Source organism: Cebus imitator, unplaced genomic scaffold, assembly GCF_001604975.1.
Source record: "Cebus imitator isolate Cc_AM_T3 unplaced genomic scaffold, Cebus_imitator-1.0 Scaffold29, whole genome shotgun sequence".
Taxonomy (NCBI): domain Eukaryota; kingdom Metazoa; phylum Chordata; class Mammalia; order Primates; family Cebidae; genus Cebus; species Cebus imitator.
In genome coordinates this window covers 12,100,887-12,128,685 of record NW_016107344.1, presented here as the reverse complement: position 1 = coordinate 12,128,685, position 27,799 = coordinate 12,100,887, and the positions used below count along the sequence as shown (strand labels likewise).

General features: G+C 47.7%; 1 protein-coding gene across 2 annotated transcripts in view; it reads left to right on the top strand.

Moving 5' to 3' along the window:
- The first annotated feature begins 6,465 nt into the window (after positions 1–6,465).
- Positions 6,466–27,799, top strand: part of SH2D4B (SH2 domain containing 4B) — a 102,835-nt gene continuing 81,501 nt past the window's right edge. For both annotated transcript variants that reach the window (XM_037736811.1, XM_017523664.2), the window contains exon 1: positions 6,466–8,799. In XM_037736811.1, coding sequence (XP_037592739.1) covers positions 8,616–8,799 — 184 coding nt within the window. In that variant the 5' untranslated portion in view covers positions 6,466–8,615. The remainder of the gene's footprint in view (positions 8,800–27,799) is intronic.

Genomic DNA, 27,799 nt, shown 5'->3' with positions numbered 1-27,799 from the left:
AAACTCCGTCTCAAAAAAAAAAAAAAAAAAAAAAAATGCACATTCAGGCCAGGCTCGGTGGCTCACACCTGTAATAACAGCACTTTGGGAGACCAAGGCCGGTGGATCGCCTGAGGTCAGGAGTTCACAACCACCCTGGCCATCATGGTGAAACTCGGTCTCTATTGAAAATACAAAAAATGAGCCAGGCATGCTGTTGGGTGCCTGTAAGCTACTCAGGAGGCTGAGGTAGGAGAATCGCTTGAATCCAGGAGTCAGAGGTTGCAGGAAGCCGAGATCGCACCACTGCACTCCAGCCTGGGCAACAAGAGCAAAACTCCGTCTCAATCAATCAAATAAAATGCAAATTATTTGTGCCTTCCTTCAGGCATATGGGACCAGAAACTCTGGGATGGGGCCTAACAAAATGTTTTAACCAGACCTCGGGTGATTACGGAAGGATAGAGCCAGAATAGACTAACCACTATAACAAACACCACCTATACTTGGGTGCCTTTGAAAAATGTTTATATTTTGCTTGTGTCATAGTCCTCATAGAAAACCTACCATGGGCACAAAACTGCCAGGCTGATGGGGGTGGGGGAGTGAACGAACACCCTTTTTCCCATTTTACATCAGAGAAAACAGACTCAGACCAAGAAATTGCCAGACTAAGACATTGTCTCTGGTAGTTGCTGGGAGCTAGGGTGGGGAATTCTCTGCTCCAACAGCCTTTCATGGACCCAGGCTCCTTTCATGTTGTGGCTCTACCCTCCTGTAGCTGTTGGAAGCATCTCTAGTCAGCTGATGGTTGGGGAAGAGGTGAGGATCAGGGAGAGAGGATCTGGGGCACTAGGTCTAGATGGGGAGTACCCTGCTTGTGCTCACATTCTGCCGGCCAGAACTTACAAGCCACCTGAGATGACACAAAGCTCTAGCTGTGTGTGTAGGAGAAATAGGAGAGGCCAAATACTGGAAGACAGCAGTGGTCTGTGCCCCAGGTCCCATGGTTTAGGGAAGTGAACCTTGGCACTGGATTTCCTGGCTTTCTAAATCTCTATTTGTAGGGAATTTAGGACCCAGTCTGCTGTGGGTGGATTTGCCTGGTTCACAGCCTCTGCTCAACTTTCTTTCTGTTCCACAGAGCAGCCTGGAGATGGTGGGCTCCTTGTCACACTGAGCAGAGGTGTGGGCTCTGTGTCCCGATTGAGGGACGGACAGCACACAAATTCCTTCAATGCCTTCCAGATTTGGTCACTGGGGAGGGGTAGGCTGAGCAGCAGCTCTTGGGTCTGTAGGTGTGACCCTGGAAGGACTGTCCAGCTGACAATTAGAGCCTGGGAGGTGGGGAGGTGTGGAGGGGAGGAGGGATGGGGTGGGAGGGGAGGGGCTAGCCAGGGTTCCCTGAGACCTGGGTTTAAGTCCTGGATCCATCATTAGCATCTGTGTGAAGTTGTGCTTCACTTTCCTCAAATATGAACTTGAGATAATAAAATGACTTTTCTCACAATACTGTTCTAAGAATTGAATAAGATACAAAAGAAAGCCCCTGACACAGTGCTTGCTGCCACAGGAAGGCATGGAGGAAAGGTTTACACTGGGGAGGGAACAGGGATTGGGGGCACCAGGATCACCTGGCTGGGGGAGTCTGGCTTACTCAAGTTCCCGGCCACTTGCAGGGCAAGGACCCTGCTTCTCCTTGCTCCGGGTGTGAGTGGTCTCAAACTCAGTGGGCAGGACCTGTGGTGTGGATAGACTCATCTGCAGTGAATGAGGCAGGAGTCAGGGCTGGCAGGCTCTGTGGTCTTTAGTAGGTACCAGGGGACCTGGGGGTGCCTCGTGGGAGGTTGTCCACAGAGTGAGCCAATTTGCCATCTGGGGTGTGCCTCTCAGGTTCCCTCCTGTACTCTGAGTTAAAAAGAGTCAGTCCTGGGCTGAGACTTAATCAGTCTGTTGCACGAGTGCTAAGCGACCTTGTTCCAGGGGAAATTGGATGGGGCAAAGTGTTTTCTAATTAGCAGGAGTCACTGACCTTTCCTTCACTGTCAGTAGCTTCCCACAGGGGTGCAGAGCAAGTGGGGCTGGAGCCCTGCATCTCTCTAATGGAGCTGACGTCCAACAAGGAGGTGGAGGGTGGATTCAGGGCCCTGGGAGGACTTCCTGTGGGAAGCAGACCTCAGGAAGGGCCCTCACTTCCTTAGTCTCCTGTCCTGCCAATCTCCGAAGCGTCCTAGGCAAGAGAAGCAGAGAAACACTCAAGCCACTGTGGTGGTCAGGACACACTGGTGGCAATTGTTTAAAACTTTAAAACAAGCTTAAGCAAAAGGGGGTTTACAGGCTCTCATAGATGGAAAGTATGTGGGACGGTCACAGACTGAGAGGAACCAGGGCTGGAAGGAGGTTCACCACCGCCAGCCTGCTTCCTCCCGGTCGGCCTCTGCTTCTCTCTGCACGCCAGAGGCTCTCAGACCTTTCCCCTGAAGGGAAACATGAGTGCCAGCAGCCCCGAGTTAACAACTATCATAGAAAATCAGTGTATTTCTCTCTTGTATATCATTCCCGAGACCTGAGTCACAGGCCTGTCCAACACTCAAGACTTTTTATTTTCTTTTATTTAGACAGATTCTCACTCTGTCCCCCAGGCTGGAGTGCAGTGGCCCCATCTCGGCTCACTGCAACCTCCACCTCAGGGTTCAAGCCATTCTGCTGACTCAGCCTCCCGAGTAGCTGGGACCACAGGTGCACGCCACCACATCTGGCAATTTTTTGTACTTTTAGTAGAGACAGTTTCACTATGTTGGCCAGGCTGTTCTCGAAGCCCGACCTCCCACCTGCCTCAGCCTCCCAAAGTGCTGGGATTATAAGTGTGAGCCACCACACCTGGCCAAGATTTTTCTTTTAAACCTAGAGTATGGAGAAGCTCACTAGGCAGACAGAATCAGCCACCATAGCCCACTCCCCTCAGGTAGTATTAGTTTGACTCACCAAGTTAGTGGGTCAGAACTTACACTGTCATCTGCTGTGCACCTGGCTGGCTCATGCATACCTTGTCTGTCTAATGTGGACCAAAGCCCTGTGGTGCACCCTGCTGGTTACCCCCAGTGGTTACCCTGGCACAGAGGAAGAAAGGGAGTCCTGGGAGGGAGAACTTCCCTGGGAGCTCTGGGCTGGCAAGTTGGGTACAGTTGTGTGACACAGGTCGGGTTGGCTACCAGCCTGGGCTCTGCTGTTGTAATCATAAAGTGTGTGTGTGTGTGTGTGGGTGTGTGTGTGTGTGTACAGTTGTTTACAATGACAGCGTGGGTGTCCTTGTTTGTTAGAGACACTGATATGCCACCAATCCCATGGTAAGGAAAATCTCAAGCCCTCCTCATGATTTCTGCCAGTTTCCAGGGACTCATGCTCCTGGCAGCCCTTGTGTCCCCAACTCCTGTGTCCTTTAGGGACCTCTGTTGAGCCCTGCCTTTATTCTGGCAGAATTAGATACAATTCACATTAAGAAAAATAATTAAAAAAAAAACCTCACAGCATGAGTTTTGATGAGATTTGGGGCCACAACCTTGGGTTGTATGGCACCTCCTCCTCTTCTTCCTCTGTTGTCTCTGGAGCTCAGAAACCCCAATTTCCTGGTCTGTGTTATGCGGAGGAGCTCAGCTCAGCCCGCACAGCTTCATCTCCAAACCTAGCATGCTGCCCAGATCAGGCGCTCTTCCTTTTAATAGAACTTATTTACTCTCCTTAGAAAGCAGTGGGAGTGAAATGATTCTTTTTCCTGATGCACATTTGTAAAACCGGGACCATACGACACATAATATTTTAAACCTGCCTTCCCCCTTACCATTGAACACATCACGAGCACCCTGTATGCCAACACACTGTTCACCATCAATTCTAGTGGCTGTATTACATTTTATCCTACGGATGTGCTCTTGTTTACCATCTAAACCCCTTTTATTGAACACATCAGTTATTCTGAACTTTTCAGTTTGATGATGGATGTTGCAGTAATTATTCTAACATACGCGCAGAACACCCAGAGGACATGACTGCTGAAGGGTGTGCTGGTAGGATCACAGGTGAGGATCTAGCAGATTGCCCCAGCTTCATCGCCTGAGCTCTCATCCTGTTTGCACTACTTTGAACTGCCATTCTGATCATATAATAATGATCTGGGAGAGCTCTTTTTTGGTTCAACCTACCTTTTCTTGTATCAGAACTGAAATGTTTAATTTGATAAATTTGAATAGTGGCACAATATAGAATTTACCATTCCTTAATATTATCAAGGCTGTTTCTGTTCATTCTTTTGGTTAACTTGGGAATCATTTTATCAAGTCTCTCTACTTCCCGATTTCCTTTCAGTTTTGGCTTGAAATGATATTCAATGTATACATGAACTTGAGTCACATCTTGCTGCCTAATACTTATCGAGTTACATTTTGAGTATTATGTATTACTCGTAATACATATTGAGTTACATTTTGAGTATTATGTATTACTCATAATACATATTGAGTTACATTTTGCTGCATAATACATTACCCCAAAGTTTAACACCTCAAAGCAGCACATACATATCTCATACCCTTCTGAGGGTCAGGAATCTAGGAGCAGCTTAGCTGGGTGATTGTGGCTCCGAGTCTCTCACGAGGCTGCAGTGAAACTGCTGGCCAGGGCTGGAGGACCCCTTCCAACCTCACTCCATGGCTGTTGGTGGTGGCAGGCTTCAGTTCTCCATGTGGCTCTCTCAATGTAATTTCCCCCAGAGTGAGTTGTCAGAGAGAATGTGCAACCAGTAATTATCTGTTAGCACATGTCATTTCTGGCACATTCGATTGGTCACTCAGACCAACTCTAATACATGCGAGAGTGACTATGCAAGGGTGTGGGTTCCAGGAGGAGAGCATCGTCGGAGCCATCTTGGAGACCGGCTAATGCACAGATGAGTGGTACATTTTATAATACGGGGTCTTTCTGAGTGTCAATGTGGTGTGTTCCTATATGAACTTAATTCTGTTAAACTTAATTAAATTCTAGGTATGCTCTCAGCAAAGATTTTTACTTTCTTCAATACAGGTCCCCACACTGTTACATTCATTCCAAGTGTTTCATATGTCTTATTCCTATTACGAAAGGATTTTTTTTCACATGGTATTTTCTAAGTAGTTGTTGCACTCATATAGGAGATGCTATTGATTTTGACACCCATGATTTTACAGTGGAGACAAGGCAGAAACTACTCCAGACTCACCAGCTATCGCCCTTCCTTACGTGGTGGCCGTGCCAGGCTCAGGCACGCTGAGATGATGGGGCTGTCTGGCCATCACTGGTCATATGGACTTCAGCTTTGAAAGGATTTTATGTGGAAACAAAGTGCCTGATAGGAGTCTCCAGGACCCCCATTTCTGCCCTCCTTGGCTCCCGCTGGCAAGGCTGGCTCAGTCCCTATCACCTTCTCCTGGACTTCTGCCAGAGTCCACTGGCTGTTCCCCCTGCCTCCTGCTCTCCCAGTGCCCTCTCCACACTAGTGCCAGAGCTGCTTCTAAGAGATCCCTGAAAGCCCTCCTAAGCTTCGGAACCCCAGGGGACATGGATGGTTTCTTCATGGCCACTTCCCAGTCTTCCTGGCATAGGGAGGCCTGGTTTGCCTGCATTTCCCTCTCTGGGGTGAATCCCTGCTCCATAGATGCTGAGCCCCCAGAAGTTCGTTCTTTTAGATCACATTTGCAAACTTTCGACATGCATTATAGTTCAGTTATCTGAATTATGTAAGTATATCCTACTCATTGTGAAAAACAACACAGAGTTGTCCAAAGTCTTATTTCCCCCCATTCCAAGAAGCTAAGAAGCAATGCTAAACAATTAGATGTGTGATCTTCCGTATTTTTCCCTTTGTCTCCACAGAAGTAATTGAACATACAGAATTTTGAAAAATGGATTACCCTGTGCATAGTATTCCGCACGGTGTCTTTTCATTTATCAACGGTGGCCCCTTCCCTCGACAAACAGACAGTCGACCTCACTGTGACAGATGTAGAGCTCCACGCTGGGCAACCCACTCCCACGGAGGGACATTCAGGTGCTTTCCAGTCACTTGCACAACAGCGTTGCGTGCGTGTACCTCCCGGGCCCGGAAGAAACTGCGTTAGCGTGCAGCATTAAACATGCCACATGGGCCGGTGAAAAATGAAAGCAAAATAAAAACCAGTTGAAAGGCGGCAGAAAACCTGTGTGAATACTCCGTGGCTCTCCTGCCTGGTTTCCAGCCGCGGACTCTGCTCTTCGGTGGACACCTGCTCCTGGGGTCCACAGGGACCCCGCTCACCCAGGTTGCCAAGACGAGTGCCTCCCCGTGCGGCCGCCAGGGGGCGCCCCAAGCGGGCCGAGCGCCGCCGCCGCCCAAGAGAATTGACTGGCGCGAGGGCGCCGAAGCGCGCCTTTCCAGAAGCCGGACCCTGCTCGCTCCCGGGCTGCCATCCGCGGCTGGGTCACGCTCACGTCGCTGCGATTCGGTGTGTCTTGGCCTCCCGCCCCGCTTACCTGGGAGTGCCAGGGAGCACCCCGCCCCCAGCGCGATCCCCTCGGTCGCACAAAGTGGGCGCTAGCGGGGGTCATTGTGGTCCGGCCGCCTCCCACCCTCCCCAGGATCCTCCAGGGTGGCGCCATCGCCATTCGCGCCTGCCACCAGCCGGCCCATGTAGAAAGCTGCTGCTTTCTACAGCGTTGTCTCTGCCCCATGCCCTCTTGTGGTCGTAGGCATCCGGTGGCCCGGGAAAGACAGAAAGAAGCTGCCACAGGAGCCCAGACACGCCGGGGACCTTCCTCCCCTTATCTCCTCTCTGGATTCGGGCGTCCCCCACCAGCCACGGTGAGGGCGAGAAAGAGAATAGCTGAATGGAGACGGGGGAGGACCCCAGGTCTCAGAAAGTGAGGGGAGCCAGGACTCCCGCAGGGGAGTTGGTGCAAGGCCTGAAGTGGGAGAAGAGTGGCTGGCAGATGGGAGTCCAGGACCACATCTCTGCAGGGGACAGGCGAGTCCTGTGCAGGCTCCAGGAAGGTGTGGATCACACTGGGACCAGACAGCTGGATCTGGGCGCGTCACCTGACTACCCTGCAGTGTCCTGGACACTGCCCAGCTAAGCAGGAGCTTCAACCCTGTGGGCCTACAGCTCATCTGAACCTGCTTAGTCTGTCTTCCTGTCGCGTTAACCTTGCCGAGGGCCAAGAGCCCGACTCTCCACCCCACTTCCATCACTCTTGGGTACCTGATCCACCTTCCACCTTCATGGGCAGGGAAGGAGACAGGAAGGTCACCAATCCAACCAAGCCACAGTGCCAAATTCTCTTGGTTCATTTGTTTTCCCCAGTCGAGTTATGTTTTCAAACCATGAACAGATTCATAGTTGCTAGTGAATGCCAAATTTCAAAATGAGGGAGTCCTAATAGGGTGACTTGTCCATTAGGTAGCCATAGGTGAGCCATTTACTTTCTCTGAGCTTCAATATCCTTGTCCCAATAAAAAGCATTTGTGATTAGCTCTGAGCACATATTTAGGGTGAGCTTTTGCCCTAAATATGAGCAGGTGGGTTTCCTCCTGGCAGAAGGCAACATCCTGCCCTTCCAGCGTGCTTCTGATCAGGGCACAGAGAAGAGCCAGGTTCATCTTCTTTCTTTTTGGTCAACTCCAGACATCTGCAACAAACAACAAGATTAACAACAACCATTACAATTGGCCCCTGGAGGGTTTATCTGTCAGGACATGCATGGCTGTAGGATCTCATTATAGGCCAAATGGAAAGGATGTCTGCTTCCTTTCTGTCCTGCAATTCCACGATAAAATCCCCTCCGGTTGTCTCTACTGATTCCATTTTGTTTTCTTTCTTGGCCATAATACAGATAGGAGGAAAAATCTTTCTTCTCCCAAGGCGAAGTTTTAAACACATCACCTCAGAATGCCAAATGTTCTGGAAAAGAAGAGAGAAAAGAAGAAAATTGGCAACGAAGGAGCCGGCAGAGAGACTGGGGCTGAGGGGGCTGAGGGGCTCAGCAGCTCCTGGCAGGCTCCTCTGGTCTCTGTTTGAAATTGGCTGAAAAGACATGGAATTTAGCAGGCAAAGCTGCCTCCTTCTCCTCCTCTTATCTGCAGAGGAGAGATCGGTTCCCAGCTGGTTGGGGCAGTGTCATCGATACAGCTGGTGTCATTGTTACCTTCCACTAACAGATCACTCGACACCTACTGGCCCAGGCAGGGCTAGGACTGGGTATTGCCTGGCTGAGCTGGAGGCTTGGGCTCTCCTCATTGTCCCAGAACCCCAGGTGAGGCCAAGACATGAGCTCTGCTGGGATGCTGCGCTTAGTGAGCCAGCAAAAGGACTAGATTGCTCCTGGTGGCTGCTCTACCTTGCAGAGTCCCAGCTGCCCCTTTGGTTCCTGTTGTCTGGCCTCTTTAGCTGTCCTGGGTAGAGGAGATGAGTCTGTCGCTGGCTGCGAGCTGAGGCCAACTGAAGATGCTGCATAGAGAAGGGGCACCAAGAGTGGTCCTGGATTGACGAGTGGAGAGCCGCCCTTCAGTCGTTCTGCCTGGCCTTGCTTCTTCGGCCGGCTGCCCTTCCGGTGCGTGCATCCCAGGCGGTATCATGCTGCAGCAGATCCTGCACGACATGTACATCGACCCCGAGCTCCTCGCCGAGCTCAGTGATGTGCAGAAGCACATCCTCTTCTACAAGATGCGGGAAGAGCAGCTGAGGCGCTGGAGGGAGCGGGAGACTTGGGAGGCCCTGGCCCAGGACGAGGGGCTCAGGCCTCCAAAGACCAAGCGAGGTACGTGGCTGGGAGTCATGGAGGGGCAGCCTGCCAGTCCCCCAGGAGGTAGAAAAATCAGCAGGGCCAGGCTGTGCTCTTCTTCAAGATGGGCACTGGGGTGATGAGGGCTGGGGGCTTGAGACCCTTGTCCGGTGGGCATCACATCCCATGAGCCTGGGCTTTTGTCTTTTGACCAGGACTTTGGGCTTCGAGGCTGCTGCAGAGGTGTCCAGGGGCCCTATTGGGGTGGGGGAGTTGGGACTTGCTTTGTCTTGTTGTGGAAAGCCTGAGTTCTGGGAAGACACCAGAGACTTCGGATTGTGCTCTGACGTAGGTGGCAATGGCAGGGTGAACAAGGGCATATGTGTGACCCTTGCCATTGGGTCTGGGCCAGGGTGTGGTATTGACATGCAGTTCCTCTCTCCCTGGCATGCGTGGCACAGCAGTTCTTGGCTAGGGCCCCTTTCTGTGGATTGTGCCTCTTCCTCCAGATCCTCCAGCGGGAGGATGCTGTGGGTTATGCCTGGAGTTCCACTGGGCATCCGGAGAGAGGGCATCAGGGAATGTCCCATACAATGAATGACCAGCCCCAAGTGGTTGTAGCAACTGTAGTTGAGAGCCTACATTTCAGGTGTTTTGTATGAAAAGTCATGTGCCAGTCAGTCCTGTGGACTGGTATACCTGTGGGTGAAGGAGGTCGTTCTGGACCCCTGGGCCAGAAGCTGGTTGGCTGCTGAGGCTTGGGTTGGCACAGAACTCAATCCTGCTGGGGATGGTAGTTTCTGTGGATGCTGCATGCACTTTACAGTTTGCAAGGCTTACGTGCCTTTGCCCTTTGAAGTTTTCAATCCAGGACAAAGCCCTGTTTCAGAGCTGAGCACACAGGCCCCTTGGTGATGTGGCCCTTCTCCATGCCAGGCTCACTGCTGGCCAGTCCCCACCAGGTGCCACAGGCCACACTTGCACCACCTGGACATGCTTGCTCTTGCCTCTGGTCTTCACATGAGTGGCTCTTGCTGTTGGAAATGTCCTTCCAACTTCACCTACCTGACAGATTCCATCAGACTGGCCCCCTGCCCTGGAATGTTCAGGGATGCCCTTGCATAGGGCAGTGCTTGCTCCTTTGTGGCTGCCTGGCATATAGGACCCACCCCTGCCCTGGCACTTGCCACCCTGTCATTATCATTCCTCATCTGCTTTCCTGGCTCTCCGATGGACTCAAAGGCACTGGCACATGAGGCCTTACTCCACTCTGCCTTCCTCTCCTGGGCCCAGCACAGTGCTGGCACACAGTGTTAAATCCTGGTTTTGAACAAGACACAGCAGGACTCTTCAGGGAGGTTGGGGCAGAGCTGTGATGTGGCTGTAGGTGGCTGGTGCCAAGGTTGGGGCCCTCTGGGCTGGGCTGCACTGGCAGCTGCATCACTAACTGGTGAAGTGGCAAGCCGTCTTGCCAGCCCCACCCGGCCTGAGCCCTGGGAACTCGCATTGCCTGCGTGATAATTCTTCTGGGAGGGAGACAGATGCCTAAAAATTTAACTGGAAAAATATTTATACAGAGATTTGTCACACATTGACATCTACATTTTCATGTATAAATTATACATTAAACTCATTCAGCTTCTGGTGCAGAAGACCCTTTCTCTAATAAGTAATTTTCTGATTTATAAAGAATGGAAAAGCGGGGAAGCGCACCCAGGAATGTGTGTATCCCAGGTCAGGATCTTGCTTGGATCTCGGCTCTTTGCTTCGGTCCTGGGTTTTGGAACTCTCTGGGCAGGCTACTGGGGAGCCTGGGGGCCAGCCCTGCCCAGAAGCCTGCAGAGCTTTCAGCTGGAGGGTCCAGGGGGTACAGGATCTGCTTCATGTCCTGGGGTCGTGATGAAGGAAAGCAACAGCCCACGAGCTTTATGTCGACTGGGTGCCTACCCAGCCCTTGCTGCTCCCATATCTCTGCAGGGTGGCAGGGCCACCTTCAGATAAGGAAGGTGAGGCTCAGAGAAGTGACATGCTACATCCAAGATCACCCAGCTGCTACATCCCATGACTTGGATCTGGGGTCTGGTGACTGAATTTTTTTTTTTTTTTTTCCATTCATTCACTTCCAAACTCGGGACTCCAATTAAACAAGTGATCTGTGCACACATTCATTTCTTCCCTCATTCACTAATCTGTTCACTTTCCAGCATTACTATGTGCCAGCTTTGGTGATTGGGACAGTGCTTGTCCTGGAGACAGTGGGTAGACGGATCATAGGGAGCATAGCCGAATTGAGTGCCAAGGGTGAGGCTTTGTGCAAAGCAGCCGTGCCGTGTCCCAGGGCGGGGAGTGTGTAGGGATCCCCCCACGGAGGGATCTTCTTTTCCTTCCCTTGATGTTGCCAGAGGACGCAGGAGGTCCTCCAGATGCGGGTGAGACCCCAGCCCCAGCTGGCGTCCAGGCTGTTGACACTGTCTTGAGAAAGAACTCGGAAATGGGTCAGGATGATACGAAAGGCAAGGAACTGTTAGTGAGACGTGAAAGTACACGCTTGAGCGAGAAGTGCGGGCGTGCTCATCGGAACGTGTCATTCCCCGCAGAGTCTGGGTTTCTAATTTTATGGGTGTTTCTTTAATTAGGGGATGGAATAATTATTAGGCATTCTGGAAGAAGAGGAGATTTCAGGGAGCCCCCTGGGTTACTGTCCCCTTTCTTTCTTCTTTGGGTTTGCCAAGAAGAGCCATGGACAAGTCACCCTGAATGGGATTTCGGCTGTTTTTGCTCTCTTCCTTTGAGTTTTCTGTTATGTTGTTGTTTCTTTGCCTTGTTCTTGTTTTAGCTGTTGTTTGGGGTTTTCCATGCTCCCGTGACCACCCAGTGCTATTCCTGTCTCACTGACAGGCATCCTCTTTCCTGGTCCCCTCCCCACACATTTGTTCTGAAGGAAGCACCTGCTGTGCCTCTGCTGAACTGTGTGCTGTCTGTCCCCTTGGGATCCCTGAGCACGACTTGATTCAGTCCTGGTCAGCCTAGAGTGACACTGGGTCTCCTCCGGGCCCTCGTCCCCAGTCCTGCCTGTGCTCTAAAGCCTCCCCTCTCCCTTCTTTCCTGGGAACATTCCTCGCTCCTGGCAAGCCTGGCTTTGCCATCCCTTGGACTCAAGTTACACTCTCTGTGGCCCTATAGACAGGCAGGCAGGGCAAGGTGTGCCTGAGAACCTCATAGCCGTGGAGTTGTGCCTGGAGAGAGTGCAAGTAAGCACTGGTGATGTGGATCATTCTCGCTTACAGAACCTCGGAGGTTTTCTTGACTCTGGGACCCACATTTGGAACCCACAGAAGTAAGCTGGGGTGAAAGCTTAGAGGTAGACTGTGAAAGGTAGGAAGGAGAGGAGGTGGGGGCACGCTGGACACATCACTCCTCTGAGCATGTGGCATTTCATTTCATTTTTTTTTTTTTTTTGAGTCTGAGNCTTACTCATAACTCATTCCATTTTCTTTTCCTTTTTTCTCTTTCTTTTTTCTTTTCTCTCTTTCTTTCTTTCTTTCTTTTTTTTTTTTTTTTTTTGAAATAAGTTCTCGCTCTGTCTTCTAGGCTGGAGTGCAGTGGCACAATCTCAGCTCACTGCAACCTCCGCCTCCCAGGTTCAAGTGATCCTCCCACCTCAGCCTCCAAAGTAGCTGGGACTACAGGTGTCTGCCACCATGCACAGCTAATTTTTGTGTTTTTTGTAGAGGTAGGGTCTCAGTAGGTTGCTGAGGCTGCTCTCAAGCTTCTGGGCTCAAGCAATCTACCAGCCTCCTAAAGTGCTGGGATTATAGGTGTGAGATTCCACGCCTGGCCTCTCATTCAATTTCCATTTCTTGTTTTAGGATTTGAACTTGAGTTTTAGCCTGACCAATGCTGCTTTTTTTCTTTGCATTTACTTGGGGTATATTTGCCTGTATCTTCCCCCCGCCCCACCCCCAGCCTTTTGATGCCATTTTGTTTTAGGAGGCTCTTTTGGAAAATGTATATGAAATTGCATACAGTATTTTAAAACTTACTTGTGTAAATATATTCTAGCCCATTCTCTTTATCAGGAATGAAACACGATCTATGGAAGATGAGAAGCATAGGCTGTTTTTATATTCTTCCCTGTGATTTTGTTGGTGCAATCAAGGATGGTAACATCAGATTTCAGCTGATTTTGTTTACATTATGTATTTCGTCTCTCGAGATTTAGTTTTTTGCTTATGGTAGAGGTTTTATAATCAAATCACAATAACAATAGTTATTTGGATGTTAACTCCACTTTGTGCTGGTTTCATTGCTCCCTACATGTTTTCCCTCTGAGGGGCAGTGATAAATACTTTGTTTCCCTTTGCCCCACTGTACAAGTGATTTGTCCAGTCAAGCAGCACACCCTTCCCTGTTGGGATTCTCAGCACATTACACTGAAGTCACTAAGCACCAAGGGAAATTCTTGCTTAAAGCTGCCTTGCGCCCCATCCTTATTCTTGCTGTCATAATATGTTCTTGGGACACTAGATTTTGGCATGCTGATTTTCCTCAGCCTCCTTCAGTTTTTGTTGTTGTTGTTGTTAGTTCCAACAGCTTTTTGGTTGGATCATCTAGGGAGCAATGCTGCACAGGAACACTGGGAAGTTGAGGGAGCAGATACCCTGGTTATCTGGAACGTAGCTCTTTGTAGCTGTTGTTCATGACCCGTTTCCTGGACACTGGGGACAGTGATTCTAGAACAGTGCTGGGAGGGGGAGGGAGGGGTTAGGGAGGTGACTGACAGAGTCTCCTCCCTGGTATTTCTTAGTTATGTTTATTTACCATTAGTGCCCCATTTCTTTTGTTAAGAAAGCGTTTCTTGTCACCATTGCAAATATTCAAGGAACAATTCTCTGGAGGAAATACTTGATCCTGTGTGTATAAGGAGAGAAAATGAAGTGTCTAGGGGTGAGGGACAGTGTCCACAGCCCTGTGGGGGACACTAATTTTTCCAGGAAGACAAGAAGTAAGAAGTCTCTTGTGCCATGAGAATTGGGAATTGGGGGTGAGTGTGGGTCTGAGGGACTAGTTAAGGCAGCAGGTGATGAAGGAGATATTGCTAGCTTCTGGAGGGGAGCCCCAAAATCAAGCAAGAAGAAAATCATTAGAAGTGGATTTAGGGTGACACAGGGCTGTCCACCTGACCCTAGAGAGATGCCCTATCACCTGCCACCTATAGGTAGGTAGCTCTGGGGGGTGTTTGGAGGCCAAGCAGATCCTGCCCCTCTTCCAGACTTCCCAGCCAAGGGATGCTCCCTTAGCTCATTTTCTGAGGATTCTAAGGTGGGAAATAGTGTCCTAGATTCTTTTCCATTTTTTTTAGACAGAGTCTTGCTCTGTTACCCAGGCTGGAATGCACTGGTGTGATCTCAGGTCACTGAAACCTCCGCCTCCCGAGTTCAAGCGATTCTCCTGCCTCAGCCTCCTGAGTAGCTGGGATTCAGGTGCATGCCACCACACCCAGCTAATTTTTGTATTTTTAGTAGAGATGGGGTTTCACCATGTTGGCTAGGATGGTCTCGATCTCCTGACCTCAGGTGATCCGCCCTCCTTGGCCTCCTGAAGTGCTGGGATTACAGGCGTGAGCCACCGAGCCCGGCCCTGGGCATTTCTTTTTTTGTTTTCACTTTATGCTTTGGCAAGAACCTTCTGATGTTCTATGCCGTTGTGGATGGTGTGGAGCCCTCCGCTTGGTAGTTTTCTCATCTAACATCATGTTTACTGTTCTATCACCTTTCTGACAAGGTTCGTTGTCCAGTATATTGAGTATATGGAGACTCAGAGAAGGCGTGTTATCACACTATGTCCCAGCGAGACTTACATCAAATCCCTGTAGCATGGCCACGGCCTGGGCAATCTCATCCCCTCTTCATTCTCCTTGGCCACCACAGGAATGCACACCCTGTGTTAGGAATTACGAACTTCACAAACCTGTGGGCTCCTCTGTGCTTACTCAGTTATCCCAGGTTCTCAGGGCCAGAGCTGGGTGTGGGACACAGGGACACAGGACTCAGGACATATGCCCACACTGCTGACCCAGGAAACTTCCCTGTCTGGACCTGTTAGTTGTTCAGTTCTATTTTTATTTTATTTTATTTTATTGAGATGGAGTCTCACTCTATTGCCCAGATTGGAGTGCAGTGGTGTGATCTCGGCTCATTGCTACCACTGCCTCCTGGGTTCAAGCGATTCTCCTGTCTCAGTCTCCCAAGTAGCTGAGATTACAGACATCCACACCATGCCCAGCTAATTTTTGTATTTAATAGAGACATAGTTTCATCATGTTGGCCAGGCTGGTTTTGAACTCTTGACCTCAGGTGATCTGTCCACCTCAGCCTCCCAAAGTGCTGGGATTACAGGCATGAGCCACTGTGCCTGGCCCTGTCAGTTTTATCTTGATTGACAGTTTCTGCCACTGTTAAATTGGTTCCTCTGTGACCATGTCTTCATCTGTCTGGATGCTTTTGCCTGAGAGCCAGACGTCTTTCTCTCCCGCTCTTCCCACTCTCCTGTTTGTGAATCCAGCCTGACCACTCAGGAAGCTGCTTCCTTCCTTTGGGTTTCCTACCAGGCAGCCAGGTCTCCTGTGCCTGCTCACTGGCCTGCCCTCATTCCAGCCAGTGGAGTGCTCTGAGCCTAGTGGGGTTCCAGCCTCCACTGCCTCCATTCTGCATAGCTGGGCTCAAGATGTGCTCCCAGATGCAGCCCTGACCTGGGGCCTGAGGGGGTCACCCTCTTTAGCACTCTATTTCTCAGCATCAAGTCACTTTTACTGCCCTCATGGAAGGTGTATGACACCATCCTTCTCACTAGGCATCTGGCTTTCCTGTTTCCTGGGGCCCATCCAGTCACCACAGCAACCTTGCCTGCTGGGCCTGGGTCCTCCTGACCTCAATGTGTCCTATTTCCAGGCATGGAAGTCTCGACCTTGCACGCCAGCCCTGGCTGGACCCCTGCATGGAGCCCTGCACCTGCCTGCAGATATTCCCATGGTGGCCCTGATCTCAGTGCAGCCCCTGCCCACCCTGCCTCAAGCTCATGCCTACAGTTTTTTCCCACAGGAGCTGCAGACTTTTGGACACATGAGTTAGCTCATGCATTCCCCTGCTTCAGTGGCTTTCATGGCACTCACAGGCCTTTGCTGGCACCTGCCCACCCCTTCAACCTAATTTCCAACCTGTGCGTCCCTTTGCATGGAATGCTGTTTCCCCAGATCCTCATGAGGCTCTTCCATGTCATCATTCATCTCTCAGTGGAATGCTGAGTTCTTCACTGGCCACCCACTTGCAGCGAGCCCATCCCAGTCTCTCTCTTTCAACAGCTGCCTACTTTTCTTCCTAGCACTTACCATGTCTGCAAGTGTCTTTAAAAATGATGGTAAAATACACATAACATGAAATTTACCATTTTAGCCATTTTAAAGTGTGTAATTCGGCGACATTTAGTACATTCAAAATGTTGTCCTACTATCACCACTGTCTAGTTCCAGAACATTTTTCTCACTTTAAAAACAAACCCGAAGCCATGAATGCTCACCCCCATCCCCTCCTCCGCTCAGACACTGGCAGCCACAGATCTGCTTTCCGTCTCTGTGAATTTGCCTCTTCTTCCTCCTCCTTGTCTTTCTTCCTCTTATTCTTCTCCTTTTCCTCCTTCTCCTTCTTTTCCTTCTCCTCCTCCTCCTCTCCTCTTTCTTCTTCTCCTTCTATTTCTCCTCCCTCTCCTCTTCCCTTTCTTCTTCTTCCTCTCCTCCTTTCTTTTCTCATCCTCTTCTCCCCTTTCTTCTTCTTCCTCTCCTCTTTGCTCCACGTATCTGTTTCCTTTCTATGGTCCATCTCCTTCATTAGCCTGAAAGTACCACTAGACCATGGATGTTGCTTGTATTGTTCAAGTTTCTATCCCATCGAGAACAAGGCCTGGAGCAGAGTTGGCGTGTACATGGGTGAGTGGCGGCTAAGGTGCTTACATGCGTGCTGTGACAGAGGGGTTGACTGGGGAGACAGATGCTAAAGGACTGCTTTTTTGAGTGAAAGGCTGTGTGCTGCACAATGTGACCCCCTCCACCCCACTACACATTGAAAATCTTCTCTAAAAGTGTAAAAATCAGAATATATGTGTGATTTGGGATTTGCTGTACAGGCTGATATATAATAATATACGTGTAACTAATGACACATCTGTCACCTGTCACTCTTACTCATAACTCATTCCATTTTCTTTTCCTTTTTTCTCTTTCTTTTTTCTTTTCTCTCTTTCTTTCTTTCTTTCTTTTTTTTTTTTTTTTTTTGAAATAAGTTCTCGCTCTGTCTTCTAGGCTGGAGTGCAGTGGCACAATCTCAGCTCACTGCAACCTCCGCCTCCCAGGTTCAAGTGATCCTCCCACCTCAGCCTCCAAAGTAGCTGGGACTACAGGTGTCTGCCACCATGCACAGCTAATTTTTGTGTTTTTTGTAGAGGTAGGGTCTCAGTAGGTTGCTGAGGCTGCTCTCAAGCTTCTGGGCTCAAGCAATCTACCAGCCTCCTAAAGTGCTGGGATTATAGGTGTGAGATTCCACGCCTGGCCTCTCATTCAATTTCCATTTCTTGTTTTAGGATTTGAACTTGAGTTTTAGCCTGACCAATGCTGCTTTTTTTCTTTGCATTTACTTGGGGTATATTTGCCTGTATCTTCCCCCCGCCCCACCCCCAGCCTTTTGATGCCATTTTGTTTTAGGAGGCTCTTTTGGAAAATGTATATGAAATTGCATACAGTATTTTAAAACTTACTTGTGTAAATATATTCTAGCCCATTCTCTTTATCAGGAATGAAACACGATCTATGGAAGATGAGAAGCATAGGCTGTTTTTATATTCTTCCCTGTGATTTTGTTGGTGCAATCAAGGATGGTAACATCAGATTTCAGCTGATTTTGTTTACATTATGTATTTCGTCTCTCGAGATTTAGTTTTTTGCTTATGGTAGAGGTTTTATAATCAAATCACAATAACAATAGTTATTTGGATGTTAACTCCACTTTGTGCTGGTTTCATTGCTCCCTACATGTTTTCCCTCTGAGGGGCAGTGATAAATACTTTGTTTCCCTTTGCCCCACTGTACAAGTGATTTGTCCAGTCAAGCAGCACACCCTTCCCTGTTGGGATTCTCAGCACATTACACTGAAGTCACTAAGCACCAAGGGAAATTCTTGCTTAAAGCTGCCTTGCGCCCCATCCTTATTCTTGCTGTCATAATATGTTCTTGGGACACTAGATTTTGGCATGCTGATTTTCCTCAGCCTCCTTCAGTTTTTGTTGTTGTTGTTGTTAGTTCCAACAGCTTTTTGGTTGGATCATCTAGGGAGCAATGCTGCACAGGAACACTGGGAAGTTGAGGGAGCAGATACCCTGGTTATCTGGAACGTAGCTCTTTGTAGCTGTTGTTCATGACCCGTTTCCTGGACACTGGGGACAGTGATTCTAGAACAGTGCTGGGAGGGGGAGGGAGGGGTTAGGGAGGTGACTGACAGAGTCTCCTCCCTGGTATTTCTTAGTTATGTTTATTTACCATTAGTGCCCCATTTCTTTTGTTAAGAAAGCGTTTCTTGTCACCATTGCAAATATTCAAGGAACAATTCTCTGGAGGAAATACTTGATCCTGTGTGTATAAGGAGAGAAAATGAAGTGTCTAGGGGTGAGGGACAGTGTCCACAGCCCTGTGGGGGACACTAATTTTTCCAGGAAGACAAGAAGTAAGAAGTCTCTTGTGCCATGAGAATTGGGAATTGGGGGTGAGTGTGGGTCTGAGGGACTAGTTAAGGCAGCAGGTGATGAAGGAGATATTGCTAGCTTCTGGAGGGGAGCCCCAAAATCAAGCAAGAAGAAAATCATTAGAAGTGGATTTAGGGTGACACAGGGCTGTCCACCTGACCCTAGAGAGATGCCCTATCACCTGCCACCTATAGGTAGGTAGCTCTGGGGGGTGTTTGGAGGCCAAGCAGATCCTGCCCCTCTTCCAGACTTCCCAGCCAAGGGATGCTCCCTTAGCTCATTTTCTGAGGATTCTAAGGTGGGAAATAGTGTCCTAGATTCTTTTCCATTTTTTTTAGACAGAGTCTTGCTCTGTTACCCAGGCTGGAATGCACTGGTGTGATCTCAGGTCACTGAAACCTCCGCCTCCCGAGTTCAAGCGATTCTCCTGCCTCAGCCTCCTGAGTAGCTGGGATTCAGGTGCATGCCACCACACCCAGCTAATTTTTGTGTTTTTAGTAGAGGCAGGGTTTTGCCGTGTTGCCCAGGCTGGTCTTGAACTCCTGACCTCAGGTAATCTGCCTGCCTTAGCCTCCCAAAGCACTGGGATTACAGGTGTGAGCCACCGTGCCTGGTCTCATTTTTCCACCCTTGGGCTGGCTTGATGCTATTTTCAAAATGCCTATAGCATGGTGGATGGATCCAGGCCAACTCAGTTTTCATCCTAATTCCAATGGGGTGGCCTTGGAAAGTCACTGGTGCAATGAAAATAACACCTCTTTCCCAACAGTGTTTTGGGAGAATTCAAAATGCTTCTTCAACAAGGCGGACAGCTTCCGCTACCATGCAGCACTTAAGAGCCAGGCCATGCTTGTTTCCTTCCTTTCCTGGTTCTGCTGGCAGATCCCCTTGGAATTAGTCTGGGCCTCTTCCTTAGTGCTCCATTGCTAGCCCTGGTCTATGGGACCAGCCACATCATTGCCTAGCCAACATCAGTTTTTTCTGGAGTCTCAGCAATGGGGGTGACTTAGGGAGTGAGGGCTTTCCTGTGTGTCTCAGATAGATCATCAACTCTTGTGTAGTTTACAAATTTACTTTTTACGATATATTGGGGGAAATTCAGTTTTTATAGTCAAGGTCACTTTTGATTCTTAGGATGCTGATAAGCTTTTCAGATGGATGATGTAAAGATGAAACATCATGGTGAGTGTGGGAAGAGCCCACGGGGAATTGCTGTGATCTGCTGGTAACTCGCCATCCAGCCTGTGGCCTAGGATTCTCTGATTGTGATTGTGTGGCTAAGTGTAGGGCTCCCTCCTGAGCCAGGCAGTGGAACAAAGGCTAGGGATCTCCGAGAGCTGTGATGGGGACTTGGGGTGTGTGTGTGTGTGTGTGTGTGTGTGTGTGTGTGTGTTTGGCATGTGTTCTGCTGGTGTTCGGGGCATGGAGAGAGGAGCTGGGGGCCAGACCTTTCTGTTCCATCTGCCTAGGCTGTGAGACCCGGTATGGCCCGGCTGTGTACTAGGTGCTCCACCCAGGTTTGTGGCCTTGACATTGATGGGGCTTTTTGGCCCCTAGCCTCCTGTTCTACCTTCATATGGCAGCCAAAAAGGCGAGACAGCTGCACAGATGAGTGAACTCCTCAGAGGTGTAGTCTCAGCATCCCCCCCTGGAGTTCAGATCCTTCATCTGTAATGGGCATGGGCTTTACTGAAGCCACCTCCCTCCAGTGGCAGTTGTGGGGATTGAGTGAGCCACTGTGCAAAGTGGCTGAAGTCCACCAGGCATGCACAGCAGCTGCCAAGGGCTTCTGGTTTCTTTGCAGCCTGCCATGTTGCTCTTGCTTCCTTCCTGCCTTCCCCAGGCCTAGCCATGAGGTTCTTAGGCAGCTCCATCTGCAAAGGCCACCAGGGCTCACTGCTCCCCATCTTTAGCACCAGTGCTTACTAGGTGGGCAATGACAGGAGCCAGAGCAGAGGCTACTGTGAGCAGGTGCCGGGGGGGGGTCACCTATAGTCACCAGTGGCGGTGGCACTTGGTGCCTGGCAGGCATGGGCATCCCCAGGGCTGAGGGTGGTTTTTGTGGCTATGGAGAAAGATTAATATATGGAACCCTTAGCTGTCAGCTTTGAGTAATCTGTGTTCACATAAAAAGAACTTGCAGTCTTAGTCAGCTAAGGGCTTTTGGTGGGGAGGAGGGGTAAAGGGGTCCCTGGCATCTAAGGAAGATGGGTCGGGTGGCAGAGCAAGACCTAAAGGCAGCTGCATTATTTGACGTGAAGGAGAACTCCCACAGATGGTCCTATCAGGCCTGTGCTAGGCCCTGTCTGGGCCTCCGCTTATCTGACCCCTCAGTGACCTGGCAGATGCACTCCTATGCATTTCAGAAAATCTAAGAGTGCTCGATTGAAAGACACACCATTATTTTATGTTCTGCTAAGAAAGCTGTAAATTAAACTATGATATACCAGTGGTTGTGAGATACATCCTGATTTCAGAAATGTTAAAATAGATGTCTTTGAATCAATGAAATAAGGTATTACATCCATTTTAGTTGAGCAAGTGCAATCTCAGGGAGGTTTAGCAACCTGCTCTAAAAACAAGTAGGAGTTGTAATTATAACCTGATCTCAGGCCTGTTCTTCCTGCCACTGTAGCAGGAGCTGCTGTGGGAAACAGAGCTCTGGAACACCGAATGGAGAAGGAAGAAGTTTGTTTGGCCCGGGAGCCTGAGGGATAATTGGTCCAAAGCTCAGCTCATGTAACCAAGGAAGGTTCTGCCTTTATATAGGCTTACACTTTAGATATTACACGTGGAAGAATCTTGGGTTTACAGTCTTAGGACTCACATATGAAAGGGTTACAGTTTACAGTTTCAGGAATCACATATGAAAGGGTTCCGGTTTACAGTTTTAGGACTCACATGTGAAAAGGCTTCGGGTTTGATCTTGTTTTAAGTAAAAACAGTGTCTTATGGAGAGTTTCCCCAAGACCAAGCCTGTCACCTACAGGAAGGTGAAACAGGAGGCGCCAGTTGGTCAGCCTTTTCTTCGATTGAAATGCAGTGTGATAGTCAAAGGGAAAGTTGATCTCAGATGCCGGGGTCTCCTTCTTCACTGCCACAACATAGGGAAGCTTCCTCTGCACTGCTTCTGCCATGATGAAAAAGATATATTGCAGGTGGTTAAAGATTGACACACAAAAAAGGAAAAACTTAAAATTATCAAAGTAACAAAAGAAAATATGTGAGTCTATTGGGGAAGAGTGAAGCCTTTGTTAGAATAAAACTCAACAAGAAAAAAAAAAAAAGAAAAAGAAAGAGAAACATGACTTGACTTTTAAAAATCTTAATAAAAGATGCCAAACTTAAAAAATGAATGAAGCTGCATTTAAATACGAGAAAAATATTTGCAACATTTATAACAGGCAAAGGATTAGTATCTAGAAAACATAAGTGCCCCAAATCAATTAGCAAATGACAAACAACCAATAGAAAATGGAGAAAAAAATGAACAAGCAATTCACAGGAGAGAAATTCAAATCACAATGAAGATGCAAAAAGGCATTCAACTTCACTGATAAACCACCTCCATGCAAACTAAAGCAATCAGGTTAGCAAGAGTTAGAAGAGTCTAAGAGTAGCCATGTTAATGAGGACCCAGGCAAGGAGATTCTCTCCCACACTGCGAGGGGTGAGACACACAGAGGGACCGAGTGCCTGTCCCTTTCCAGTGTTTCTGCGGGTTCCCAAAGAGCTTGGGCACATGGACGTGGGGTGGTGGTGTCTTAGTCCAGGCCGCTATAAGAAGTTATCACACACTGAGTAGTTCAAATAACAAACATTTCTCACATCCCTGGACTCTGGATGTCTGAGGTCAGGGAGCCAGCAGCAGGATCAGGGGTCTGGTGAGACCCCTCTTCCTGGATGCCGAGGGCTGACTTCTCCTGTATCCTTACATGGTGGAAAGAAAGAGTAAGGGATGGTCTCTTCTTATAAAGGCACTAATCCCATTTATGAAGGTTCCGTTCTGTTAACCTAATTACCTCTTGCCCTAATTACCTCCCAAAGGGCATACCTCCTAATACCATTACATTGGGACTAGGGTTTCCACGTATGAATTATAGGAGTACACAAACATTCAGACTTTCAGGCCATTGTTAGAGAACAAAGGTTCATGCCCAGGGTCACCCAGCTGGTCAGTGTTCAGTGGACCAGCAGGGAGCCTGAGTTTCAGTGCAGTTTCCCTTTCCTTCCCTTCTCCTGGCTGCTGCCAAGCCCAGGGACTGCTGGAATAGGACTGACTCTGCATGGAGGGAGGTGCCTCTCCTGGGCTGTTGCAAGGCTCCAGCTGGGGGATGCTGACCTGAGCTGCCGTGCTTCCTTTCTCTCCCCTGGGATTCTTTTCTCTCCCCTCATTGCAGGATGCTAATGCTGGCCCGTCTCTGCTTCCCCATCTCTGTACCTCCCTGCTTCCACCTCCAGCCTGGAGGACAGCAGGGGAAGCTCCAGAGAAAGGCCACCAGTGGCTTATCTGGGCACTCCCTGTAACTCGATCCCAGCTCTCACTGCAGCTCAGAGGAGATGGGTGGAAGTAGCAGGCTGTAGACGTCTACCTGTCCCTCTGCTATCTCTCAGAGTGGCTACCATTACTGCTTTCCAGGGTTTTCTCACCTAAGAATCAGCAAAGCTTCCTAAGGTTTTCCCATTTGGAAACAGATTTTGCCTTAGATGTTGAGGTCTAAATTCTTTGGGTTCACTTTCATGTGTGTTTATCCCATGTCCTGTTAGAATTACATAATCCTAGGCTTGCTTGCTTTCCTTCCCTCCCCTCCCCTCCCTTCCCTTCCTTTCCTTTCCTTTCCCTTTTTTTTTTTTTTTTTTTTTTAGGGTCTTGCTGTTTTTTTTATATGGAGTTTCACTCTTGTTGCTGGAGTGCAATGGCACAATCTTGGCTCACTGCAACCTCCACCTACTGAATTCAAGCGATTCTCCTGTCTCAGCCTCCTGAGTAGCTGAGCTTACAGGTGCCCACTACCATGCCTGGCTAATTTTTTGTATTTTTAATAGGACGGGGTTTCACCATCCTATTAAAAATACAAAAAATTAGCCAGGCATGGTAGTGGGCACCTGTAAGCTCAGCGCTTTGGGAGGTCGAGGCAGGTGGATCACCTGAGGTGAAGTTCAAGACCAGTTGGCCAGGCTGGTCTTGAACTCCTGACCTCAGGTGATCCATCCGCCTCGGCCTCCCAAAGTGCTGGGATTACAGGTGTGAGCCACCATGCCCAGCCGGCATCGCTTATTTCTATCCTATTATTTCAATGGTGTGCTTTTGTTTTTCTAGGCATCATAGTGGGGTTCTCACCCTCAAACTATAAGATGCTAAAGATTTACAATGTCCTGTCCCTGTCCCTAGGACATGTGCAGCTCCCTCATTTTACAGATTAAGTGATTTGGATCCCAGAGCTTTTAAGGAACAGGACTGAAAGCAGGGTCTGTGTCCTCACTGGCGCATTGATTCTGCTGTGTCTCTATATTGAAGGAATTACAGACAGGGAGTAGGGGTTGGAGGTGGGGCGTTGTGGATTTCCCAGTGATAGTTACACCAAGTCCTACCAGATTTGGGGCATCATGGCTCTCGTGGGAGCTCTCCTTGGGTTTGTCTTTGTTTTAGCAAGAGAGGATCCAGGCTTCATAGAAAGTGTGGCCTTGAGCTGGGATAGAAGGGCACCATTTCACAGTTACAAGGTGGAAGGAGTGATGCTGGTGGCTTAGTGTGACCAGCCCCATGTCTGTGTTGCTCATACACCCCAAGAGCAGTGCTGAATACAACATCAGACAGCCTGGCACTATTGGCAGCAGCCCCTGTGCCCACACAGTGCTAGGCCTTTGCCTTCTCTATGACAGAGGCATATGTGATGGTAAGAGTGTCTGGGTTCAATTTTCGCTGCCCACTTTCTAACTGTGGCTGTTTCTCACTTATTAATTTGACTTTGGTAAGATACTCATGACTCCTTGAGCCTCAGTTTCCTCTTGCATAAACTGGAGATGATGATAATAAATTATGCATTCCAGATTTGTGAGGAAGACGAAATGATGGTCCCAGTGAAGCTGGGTATGTTGTCAGTACTTGATAAACATTAGCAGAGCACATTCCTCCTGTGCCTGGTGGAGTTCTAGAACTTTTCCAGAAGACTGAAGTTCCAGAAGATTACAGTTTACAGCTTAGAACAAAAGGCATCTGTGTTAAGAGAATGTATAGCTGTTGGGGCAGCTACTTCCTAGCAGGATTCTCTGAGAGGGGCCATATCCTCAGCATGGGTACTGCCCTTAGGAGCTGGTGCTATGGGCATGGAGGGGGACATCTGCACTGTATCTTGCGGTCCATAGTGTCTCCTGGTTTCTTACTGTTCTGAAGTTCTGATTCAATCACTTTATAACCAGCTAGCATTAGCAGATATGTCAGTTCAGGTTCTCCAGAGAAACGGAACCAATTGGGATGTACGTGTGTGTGCTTACATAATTATTTTAGTTCGTTTTAAGGAACTGGCTCATGTGATTGTGGCTCATGTGATTCAAGTCTGAAATTGTGGGACAACCCAGCAGACTGGAAACTCAAGCAGGATTTCTGTGTTACAGTCTGGAGGCAGAATTTCATCGTCTTGGGGAAATCTCCATTTTTTTGGGGGGCACTTAAGGCTTTTAACTGATTGGGTGAGGCCCACCCACATTGTGGAAGATAATCTGCTTTATTTAAAGTCAACTGATTGTAAATGCTAATCATAGCCATAAAATAACTTTATAGTAAAACCTAAACAACTGGGCACTATAGCTTACTCATGTTGACATAAAATTCACCATCACAGCGTGTGATCAATTCCACTCACATGTAGCAAGCACCTACTGTGTGCAGTGTGCTCCTGCTATGAGAGATGCCACGGTTTTGCTCATCGGACTCCTACAATCTAGCTGGTGGACAGGCTCTTCAGTAAGGACATCCTTTAGGAGGATTCTTCCAAGTAATTTCCAAGAAAACAAGAATAGCAAGTAAGGTCTAGAGCCAGAAAACTGTCTGCAGCCAGCGTTGTTTCTCTCCCCCTCGTTCATGTTTTTCTCTGTGTACTTGCTTCTGCATACCAGGTTCCAATGCTGTTTGTCTGCCAACACAGCCCCCTAATTCTATCAAGGGTCTGAATCCATGTGGGCCTCCATCTCCAAGATCCATTATTGTCTTTCAACCGAGAGGCTTTCTGCCTCTCAGTTTAAATTCCATTCAGTGGGAGTCTGATTGGCCCAGCTCTGGTATATACCTGTGAGTAAAGAAGCGGGGGTCATGGAGAAGGAGGGGTTGCTGCTGCTTCTCAGTTGAATGTAGTGGGTAAATTGCTTATATCTCTGCTGAGGGGGAACCATTTTTGTCCTAGTTGGTCTGAAGCTTTCGTAATTTTAAAACTGAAGGTCCTGCATCTGGGGAAGGCCCTCAGTTCTAGGCAAACTGGGACTATTGGTCACGCTACTTCTGCTGTGTTAAACACACCCATGTGAAAGCTACGGAAGAAAAAATGGGTTTAAGAACACGCATGTTGGTGCCATATTTGTGCAGAGGAAGAAGGTAAGAGAAGGAAAATCTCCCTAGGTTATTTCTGGATGCAGTGACCTTGCATCTGGGTTAGGAAGGAAAATCAATTAAGACAATGTAGTGAGCATTTATGGCTTCGGCTTTCCAGCATTGTTACGTAGAAATTGCCTATTTGCAGGGAAATCTGAGTACATATACATATATGACTTTTCTCACTCCTTGACGGCTACAATGTGGACATATATGTGGTGCAAAGTAAGAGTAAAGTTCTTTTTTTTCTTTGCACATGAATGTCTAATTTTTCCAGTACTATTTGTTGAAAAAACATCCTTTCTCCATTACATTGCCTTGACATTGTTGAAAACCAATTGACCATGTATGTGTGGGACTATTTCTGGACTCTCCATACTCTTTCATTGATTGTGTATGTCCACTCTTACAAAAATACCACATTGGCTGTTGATCTATGATAAATCTTCAAATGGTACCTTGGTAGTAAATCTTAAAACAAATTGCATGAGTCATTCAACTTTGTTCTTTTCAACATTGTTTTGGCTATTCTAGGTCCTTTGCTTTTACCCATGAGTTTTATTATTAGCTTGTCAATTTCTATAAGAAGCTTGCTGGGAATCTATAGATCAACTTAGGATGAGTTGGCATGTTAACACTATTGAGTTTTTCAATCCAGGAAGAAGGTGTATTGCTCCATTTATTTAGGTCATCAATTTCTTTTAGCAATGTTTTGTAGATTATACATTTTGTAAATATCTCTTAGTGTTCCATGTTTTCTGATGCTATTGTAAATGACACTTTAACATTTAACTTTTAATTATTAATTGTTTGTTGCTAAAATACAGAAGTATAATGGATTTTTGTGTATTAACCTTATAGCTTGTGACCTTGCTAAAAATCACTGATTAATTTGAATATTTTTTGGTAGATTATTTGAGATTTTATAGGTAAATGATTACATCATATGCAAATGGAAACAAATTAAGTTTTCTTTTCAATATTCACAACTTTTAATTCATTTTCTTGCCTTATTGTACTGTTTAATGTCTTCAGTCTAATGTAAATAGATATGGTGAGAGCAAACAACCTTGCCTTGTTCCCAATCTTAGAGGGAAGTATTCAATCTTTGGTTATTAAGTGTGATGTTAACTGTAGGTTTTCATAGATGCATTTATCAGAGTGAGGAACTACCCTTTATTTCTAGTTTGCTAAGAATCCTTACTAGAATGGATATTGGATTTGTCAAATGTTTTTCTGCAACTATTGAGGTGATTATAATTTTTTCTTTTTTAGTCTGCTGATATGATTATTTTGATTGATTTTTGAATGTTGAACCAACCTTGAATTCTTGTGATAAAATTATATATGGTCATGATACATTATCCTTTTTATATATTTTTGAATTTAATTTGCTAATACTTTATTAAGATTTTAAAAAATCAGTGTGAGAAATATTGTTCTGTACTTTTCTTGAAATGCCTTTAGTTTAATATCAGGGTAGTGTCAGCCTCAAAAAAATGTGTTGGAATATATTCTCTTCTCTTCTGTTTTCTAGAAGTGTTTGTATACATTTGATTTCTTCCTTAAATGTTTGATAGAATTTACCAGTAGTGTCTCCTGGGGCCAGGCTTTCATTGTGGGCAGATTTTAATATATAAGTTCAAGTTCTTTTTTTTTTTTTTT